Source organism: Trachymyrmex cornetzi, unplaced genomic scaffold (assembly GCF_001594075.2).
Source record: "Trachymyrmex cornetzi isolate Tcor2-1 unplaced genomic scaffold, Tcor1.1 scaffold207, whole genome shotgun sequence".
In the NCBI taxonomy this organism is placed as follows: Eukaryota; Metazoa; Arthropoda; class Insecta; order Hymenoptera; family Formicidae; genus Trachymyrmex; species Trachymyrmex cornetzi.
The window spans coordinates 63283-72397 of record NW_017296713.1 but is presented as its reverse complement, the minus strand read 5'-3'; the positions used below and the strand labels follow the sequence as shown (position 1 = coordinate 72397).

General features: G+C 33.6%; 1 protein-coding gene across 1 annotated transcript in view; it reads right to left on the bottom strand.

Annotated features, from left to right (window-relative positions):
• LOC108759829 (uncharacterized) overlaps nt 1-9115 on the bottom strand; it is a 63304-nt gene that overhangs the window by 31255 nt on the left and 22934 nt on the right. Inside the window, exons 12-13 of the mRNA XM_018505477.1 lie at nt 8813-9004; nt 8429-8700 (exon numbers count right to left, since the gene is read on the bottom strand). Coding sequence (XP_018360979.1) covers nt 8429-8700; nt 8813-9004 — 464 coding nt within the window. The remainder of the gene's footprint in view (nt 1-8428; nt 8701-8812; nt 9005-9115) is intronic.

Sequence of the window (9115 nt, the reverse complement as noted above, 5' to 3'; positions counted from 1 at the left end):
GTAGAAACTGGAGGAAATTACTTTGATTAAGGTATTCATTCATCTTCCCTTCGAAACAAATTAATTTTGGAGACGAAAAAACGGCAGGAATTAAGTTTTACACCTAATACTTGTCCTCGCGTCGTTTTCCTCTATTATTTTAATTCGCAGTTTCCGGTGCCGATAATTTGTTGCGGGGCTCGATGGCACATCGGAAGTTTTCAAACGAGGCAGGCAAACTATAAAACAGCATAACAGATAATAAATCCGGATTAATAATTACCTCCATTTCATTTAGTTTATCGACCGCATCAAAAAATTTGCGTAGATGCTCATGCACGTCTCCGCCGTTGTCCATGCGTTGCAGCGTCAGTTATTTAAGTAGTGTGGCTTTCGCGCCGGTCCTTTTGATTGGTATATACCTTCCAACTTGAGCCAGACATCCCTGGACTTTTCACATCCTTTAATTTGTTTGAGCTCACTGGGACTTATAGAAAGGATGATGTCCGATTTGGCTTTGTCGTTGTTTATTTTCCATAGCGCTGCCTCACTTGCGACCGATGGTTTTGCGAGTTGACCACTTACATACACCCATGCGTCGTTCTTTACGAGCAGTGCCTGCATCTGCAGCTTTCAGGTGTCGAAATTTTCTTTATTTAACACTTCGATGCATGTCAGTCCGGTTACGCTCATCGTCTTTGTTCACAACAACAGTGCGCATGTCGTTTTAACCTGTTCACGTGATTGAGAACAATTCAGTTCAGTTCGTAATGTATCGCACGTTTTGTAAGCACACCTGGGCCCATAACCTGATGATGTGAGGCCGAAAAATAATTGTGCGAGTTTGATTAAATTGACAAAAGATATCACTTTATTTGCTGTAGATGAACTTGTACAACAGAATAGGCGCGAAGAAGAAAGAAGAATGCATGTAGAGAGTACACAGAGATCAGGAGATGGCGCTGGCCGCACCATGGTCGGTACATGAATATCGACGTATAGGGGATAATTTTAATCGTGTAGTACCAACAAATTTTCCCAAAATCACATTTTTGTACTTTCTTTGCTTCTCATGTTGCAACTATTGTTTTTACCGTCATTTAATTTTAGCAGTTAGATTTAGTTTTACATTATAGCAAAGGTCCGTGATGCTCGAGATATGAACAATGGAAAATCATTCTAAAGGGCCACAAAGATGGATGTACAAGGAGCTCGCCCAGCAATTTGGCATCTCCAAATCAACAGTGATCAAGTTTCTTAAACTTGAAATATTCAGCGAAGCTATGTCAAGAAGAAGAGCGACCAACCACAATTTTTCTCGTCAATAGCAATATCCTTCGCATATTCCGCAGTAACCCACATCTCCGCATGGCGCCGGACATTGCTGAGGAAATATCGATTTCTGAGAACAATCTGATTCATCCATACAGATCATACGTCGTCGCTTGCAGGTCGGAAGACTGTGTGAACGACGACCCGTGAAAAAACCATTCATTTCCACACAAAAATGGAAGATACGAATGGAATGGGTCAAAACACAACGATGGTCTGATGTCTTCTGAAGCAATGAATCCATGTTATACCATCATTATCAAATAACATGAACTTATTTTTGCTCCAGAATACATCAGACCATGAGGTATCAGACGTTGAGGTGTCTAGTTGAGGTGTGCTTTAGCCCACTCCACCCGCGTCTTTAAGTCTTTGCGAAAATGAATGATTTCTTCATAAGTCACCGTTTACACAGTCCGGCCTGTAGGCGACAGCGTATAATCTGTACGAATGGCTCAAACTGTTTAGAAGTTGAGATTTCCTCAACAATAGTTGCTTTCCATTTACACACAAGTGAAACTGAGTCTGAAGTGAGCTGAGTATTTTATACTCAGATTAATGACGTCACTACTTGCTTACTTTGGTAAAAAGTTATCACATGTCAACACAGGTTCATAACCTCACTTTGAAGTGAGTTTACGATAGGGATGGGCGATGTACAAGAAAAGCATCGATTCTATAATAATCGATTATGATCCAATCGGATTTTTAATTAACTGATCCATCGTAGAAGAAAACATCGATGTTGGTAAAATCGATCATTTGAAAAAAAACTGCTAAATTTTATTTTTTTTTATTATTAATTTTTAGAAATATATTGAATTATAATTTTTAAAATTATTTTTATCACAAAATAAAAAAAGAAATAGAGTACAATTCTATGTACCTCCACAGAAAAAAAAGTTTACTTGTTTCAAATAAACACATTTTCTTGAACTGTAATTTATTGATTCAAGAATTAATTACTTGCCACAATAAATTTGTTTTTTGTTCCAATAAAATATTATCCTGAAGCAAATAATTTATCAATGAAGAAAATATTTTATTCTAATAAAAACATAATTACTTGTCAGTAGAAAATTGTTTTATTAAATCTAACAAATGTCATTACTTGAATCTGATTGTTGTTAATAAGAGAACATTTTTCTTAAATTTATGACGACTATTAGAAACCGTACATTGATCACTTTTTATAAAATATAATTTTTATTTCAGAAAGCAATTTCTTGGTTACCAAAAATATTTACTAGTAATGAGAAAATTGTTTCATAAATAAATTAAATGCCTGCTAGAGACTGCCTCTCTAGTCTCTAATAAATCTAGAACTCTTGGATAGTTATATCTTTGGGTAGATCAATGAGAGCCAACCATAATCGATATCATTAAAAAAAAGATCGATGTACCGATTAATTGAATTCTGAAACATCGAATCAAGCATCGATAATTGAGTGGGAAAAACTTCGATTTTTGTATAATCGATGAAACATCGCCCATCCCTAGTTTACGAGACTCACTAAAGCACACGGTCTCGATCTTGTGCAGATTATGGGTAAAAACTCAGTTGAATCTCACTTGTCAGAATGCAAAAGGAACGCGCATTCAACTGAGTTATGACGTCACAAGTGAGAATTATCTGAGAATCGGTGTAAATGGAAAGCAGCTATTGTCTGACACCGTGAGATTTGAATTACTGCGAAATATGCGAAGGATGTTAAGGATATTGCAATTGACAAGTAGTATAACATGGTCGTCCGTTCTTCTTTTCCTTAACACAGCTTCGTTGATTCTTCTGACATTTAAGAAACTTAATTACTATTGATTTGGAGATGCCCAATCATGATGTTGACCAGACTCCTTATACATCCAGCCTTATTTGTAGCTCTTTACAATTGCTTTCTGTTGTCGTTCGTCCATATCTCAAGCACTACGGATTTTTGCCATGATCTAAAACACTAAATCTAATTACTAAAATTAGATCATGACACAATGGTTGCAACATGAAAGACAAAGAAAGTACAAAAGTGCGATTTTGGGAAAATTATTAAAAAATTAAAAAATCATGGTGTATATTGTCGAATATCATTATACTTTATGTACAGACTGTAACAGCGACATATAGAATAACGGATTGCCTATTCATGCAGACGCGCGCGTTTGTTCACAACTGCGTATAAGGCTTACGAGAAAAGATGTATCATAATCGATCATAAACTAAATTATAATATAAATTATATTATATAATTTTATTACTTAACCTTTTGCGGCATAGTATCACATGTTACCCCTTTTTAACTTCAGTTTTTTATGTTTTTCACACAGTTTCTAACATATTATTACAATGAAAAGAACATTATCAGTTTTGTAGAATATCAGATGTTATAAAAAAACCGTGGAAACATTCCTATTGTTGACGAAATATATTTTATAAATAAACAAACTGGAAAAATTCATCCCTTTTTACAATAAATATAATTGTGACTAATCAACAATAGCTAATTAGCCGAAAATAAAGTCCAAGAGGTTTTTTGGGTCGCTGATTACGAATCTGAAGTCAAAATTAAAAAATTCAAAATGGTGAATTCAATATGACGGATCCTTTGAAGCATACATTTTTCTTTACATAGAATTCAGTTGAAATTCGTTAGGGTACGATCCACTGAGCACGTCACGCGTCGCGTTATCCACCGCGTCACGACGCAACGCGAAAGAGAGAAAAAGTGAAGTTTACACCCCTCTCTTTTTCTCTTTCGCGTCGCGTCATGACGCGATGGACGACACGACGCGTGACGCGCTCAGTGGATACTTACCACTACTCGGTAGTTTTCGGGGTCGCTGATTACGAATCTGACCTCAGATTTTCGAAATTCGAAATGGCGGATCTAAGATGGCGGACCGAAAACCAAAACGTTACTCGATCGGGACGAAACTAGGTACTCGGGGGTTTTCGGGATCGTTGATTACGAATCTGACCTCAAATTTTCAAAATTCAAAATGACGGATAAAAAATTTTAAAAATAGTTCTGGGGCTGTAAAATGGAGTCAAGTAGGTTTTTTGGATCGCTCATAACGAATCTGAAATCAAATTTTTTTTTCAAAAATCCCCGAGTACCCAGTTTCGTTCTGATCAAGTAACTTTTTGCTTTTCAATCTGCCATTTTGGATCCGTCATTTTAAATTTCAAAAATTTGAGGTCAGATTCGTAATCAGCGATCCCGAAAACCCCCGAGTAACAAATTTCAATTGAATTCTACATAAAGAAAAATGTATGCTTCAAAGAGTTCAATTATTTTTTGCATAAAATGTTTATGCACAGTACGAAAGTCAGCAGTTAGCACATATGTGCAAAAAATAGTCGACTAACAAAGATCCATTGTAAAAATAATGACAGAAATGATCATCAACGAATCTTACAATATTTATTTTGGTATATTAATAATCGAAGCGGAAATCCGTCACAAATGTATCAAAACTTCGGACGCTACAAAGTTTACACGCGAAAAAGATATGCGAGTGATTATATCGATACAGTAATTAAACCTACAGTTGTGAACAAACGCGCGTGCCTGCATGAATAGGCAATTCATCATACTGACCCGTATGTCGCTGTTGCACCCCATACAAGATACACCTGCCATCAGGTGTTGTCTACTGTATAACATCCGATTCACTTTGACAGAAGTTATGCTCAAAAAACCTAAAGATGATACACTTTTGAGCGATACTGTACTTATCAGAAGACATCAATCAAGTTAATTACAAATGTTTTGACTTTGGATTTAAATCTTTTTCAGTTATGAAAGTCAAGTGCAAATTGAGTTAGTGGGACTTCTGACAACCGCAGGAGTTTATATTGGCTTTGCTTGTGTTTGATTTATTTTTGGAGTCATACAAAATTATCTTTATTTTTATATTAATAACACTAGATATAAAAAAAAAATTACTCAAACTAGACTAGGTATTTTCTTATAGATTTTTGAATGGTAAAAGCGAAGCAAAAAAATGTCAGCACGTCAGATTTCCAAGATAATTGAAATTAACGTCTAAAAATAGGTTTTTTTGATGGCTTTATTTGATATTTTTTTGTAAAAAATGTTAACATTTTGAAATTCCGATTAAAAATCATAAATTGTTTATTTTCTATAAAATGCATTTTTTTATTTCAATATCTTTAATAATGTTATAAAGGATTTAAATACAGGATTTTTCTCTTATTGTTAGATAGTAAATTGGAAAATCCTTTTATGATAAAGTCATGCAAAATCTCAAAGAATTTCTAATTTGTGACTATCGATACATATACACAGGCCACACAATTTTTATCTGAAACATTTTTTTTAGTGCGTTTTTTTGGTATTCGAGGTGGACAATTAAAATGTGTACGTATATGTATGTATACATATATATAGGGTATTCAAAAAAGGTCGGGACCTCAGATTTACATGGAAGGATGACGTTTTTTTCTAATGTTTCAAACAAAAGTTGTAAGATATAAAAAGATCTATTTACAGATCTTATCAATTTGACCTTGGATGGCATCGCCAAAGTTAGATCAAGGTCAAATCAATTTTTTTAAATAGAATATCTTATTTTTGATGCCATAATTTAATAGCTGGTGTCAACTTGTCAAGAGCTTTTCAAAACACTGTAATAAAGTTATTTTTTATTAAGTACTTTTTGAGTTATAAGGTTGAAAGTTACAGTATCGTCGGCATTAGCATTACGCAAGGTGTCCGATCGACGGTTAAAACCTCTTGAATGTTATTTAGAATCATATCCTGGATAACATTTGTGAAGATCAAGGCCATTGGAGATTATACCTTTTATTTTCATTTTTAAACTTTTAGCCTACAACCACGAGTGAGACTCGTGGTAAGGAATTTGGTCCATAAACAATAAGTACGAGTCAGATTCCTTACCACGAGTCTCACTTACCAAATTCCTTACCACGAGTCTCACTCGTGGTTGTAGGCCAGAGGGTTAAAAATGAATTTTGTGTAAAAATTAAAATAAAAGAAATAATCTGCAATAATCTTGATCTTAACGAATGTTATCCAGGACATGATCCTAAACAACATTCAAGAGGTTTTAGCCATCGGTCGGACACCTTGCGTAATGCTAATGTCAGCGGTACTGTAATTTTCAAGCCTTATAACTCGAAAAATACTTAATGAAAAATAACTTTTTTACAGTATTTTGAAAAGCTCTTAGCAAGTTGACACAAATTATTAAATTCTGGCATCAAAAATAGGGTATTACATTTAAAAAAATCGATTTGATCTAGATCTAATCTTGGCGACGCCATCCAAGATTGAACTGATAAGATCTGTAAATAGATCTTTTTATACCTTACAACTTTTGTCTGAAACATTTCTTTCAAAAATGTTATCCTACTGAGTAAATCCAAAATCCCGACCTTTTTTAACACCCTATACACGGTATTTCTTAAATACAGTCAATACTTTAGGAGGTAAATCTATGCACTAAAATAAGTAAAAAAACGTCATAAATACGAACATATGTCCTACATACCTTAGTTATTAAGTTATGAATAATTAAGGAAAATGTTCGAAATGCCCGCCTTGCGTCAACACACGCTATTGTACAACTTAGCACGTCTCGACGTTATCTAATATTTACAAACAATATCCGTCAATACAAATCGGGCAGAATTTTAGGCAATCATGGCTATCAGGCAAAACTTGTGGTTTGTGCATGATGGTGCGCTTCTTCATTTCCATCTTGAAGTGAGAACATTTCTAAACAACGCCTTCGCAAACCGATGGATAAGGCGAAGCGGACCCACTTCATGGCCACCATGATCTCTCGATCTCAATCTATTAGATTTTGATTTTTAGAGCCATTTAAAATCTATTGTGTATTCAACGTCAGTGGAAACAATGTTTCTCGGTAGGCAATGGCAAACCACCGAGAGTATTCTTGCCATGTGCACTTCTGTAAGTAAAATCGTCGTTCGGAAACGACGTTAAAATGTAGGTCCCTTATAACTGTGTACAGTCAGTGTACGCACCACAAGCATATAATAGAAGTTACCACATCCTTTCGGAGGATTATGGATGGAGGAGGAGGAAACAATGTGGATGATCTTCGAGAAAGGATACGAAATGGATCTGAGACAGTCTCAGAAAAAAAAGGTTAATACCACATATTTTTGAACGAGTTCGGAATTCAATTCTAAGGCGTGCAGTAGCGTGTGTTGACAAGGCAGGCATTTCAAACATTTTCTTAATCATCCATAACTTAAAAACTAAGGTATGTAAGACATATGACGTTTTTTACTTATTTTAATATATAAATTTACCTCCTAAAGTATTAATATGTATTTACGGAACATCCATATATGCACATATACATATATATTTAACGAAATCTATAACGATAAATTACTGTGTCAATAGTCACAAACTAGAAATTATTTTAGAAAAACTCTGTATTTGAATCCTTCATAACATAGCTAAAAAGTAACATATTAAAATTTTAAAAATATATATATTTTATAGGAAATGAACAATACATTCATGACTTCTGATCAGAATTTCAAAATAATGTTAACCTTTTTTTTAACAAAAAAAAAGTCAAATAACGCGGAAATAATCATTTTTTGCATATTAAACCTCAATATTTCGAAAATCTAATGTGGTAGTGAAATTTAACTTGTGATATCGTTTTTAACATTCAAAAGTCAATAAAGATAACCCTACACGGTCAATGATCACTGATCAGTAATATTGAATCAGTAATACTGACAGTATGCATAAATATTTTCAGTAATTTTACAACCTTACAGGATCACTATTATTGACAATATATTTCACTTTAATTTTATGTACGTTGTCTATTGTGACATACTATGACATGGATTCTAATAAAGCGATACTGATGCTCAAGAATCAAAATCCAGATTACTATCAGTATTCTTATGTCAACTCATCAATATTAATCATATACAATCAGTAATATTGTCATTATTGTTAATACTGACAATATTATTGACCATGTAGAGTCGACTATCTTAAGAAACATCTGGTCTAGTTCAAAGTATCTTAAAAAAAATTTTTTTATGAACTAATGTAATTATAAAAATTCTGGCATCACTTACTTCAAAGACGATGATAAGAAAGATATAGAAACGTCTTCTAAATTATGACCAATATGCGTATTTAATTTACAATCATTTTGTACATATTTATTATTATTTTGGTTTTCATATGATATTTGATGTGCACCATTTAATTCTGTATTAGTACAAGGTGCATTATACAGAGATGGCCAGTTTGTTTGCAGTGAATTACTGCACCTTGATAAATTAGTAGAGTTAGTTGGTGCAAATTTTCCTAATGATGATAAATTATCCAGAGGTGTTACACTTATCTATTATAAAATAAAAGTAACTTTATATACATATATGTACGTATGTTGAGGCAGGGAAAATGTATGAGATTTTTGAAATTAATATCTTATAGAAACTATCACGGAAATTTACTTTAATTTGTCCATTGCATTTTCCAGTAAAGTCCATGATATGAAACCATCCAGATACTGTGGGAAATCCAGCTATCAGAATCGAGAGATCAATAGTGGAAAATCCGATTACAATGTCTCTTCTTAAATTTATCTCTTTAGATGTATTTGGATCAATTAAATGCCACACTTTGAGAATTAATCTTTTCTGATTCTAAAAAATATCACAAAAATAAAATATAGATTAAGACTATACAGGGTGTCAATTATGTACCGGGACGGTCAAATATTTCGACAACTTCCAACATTAAAAAAAAACGCTGAA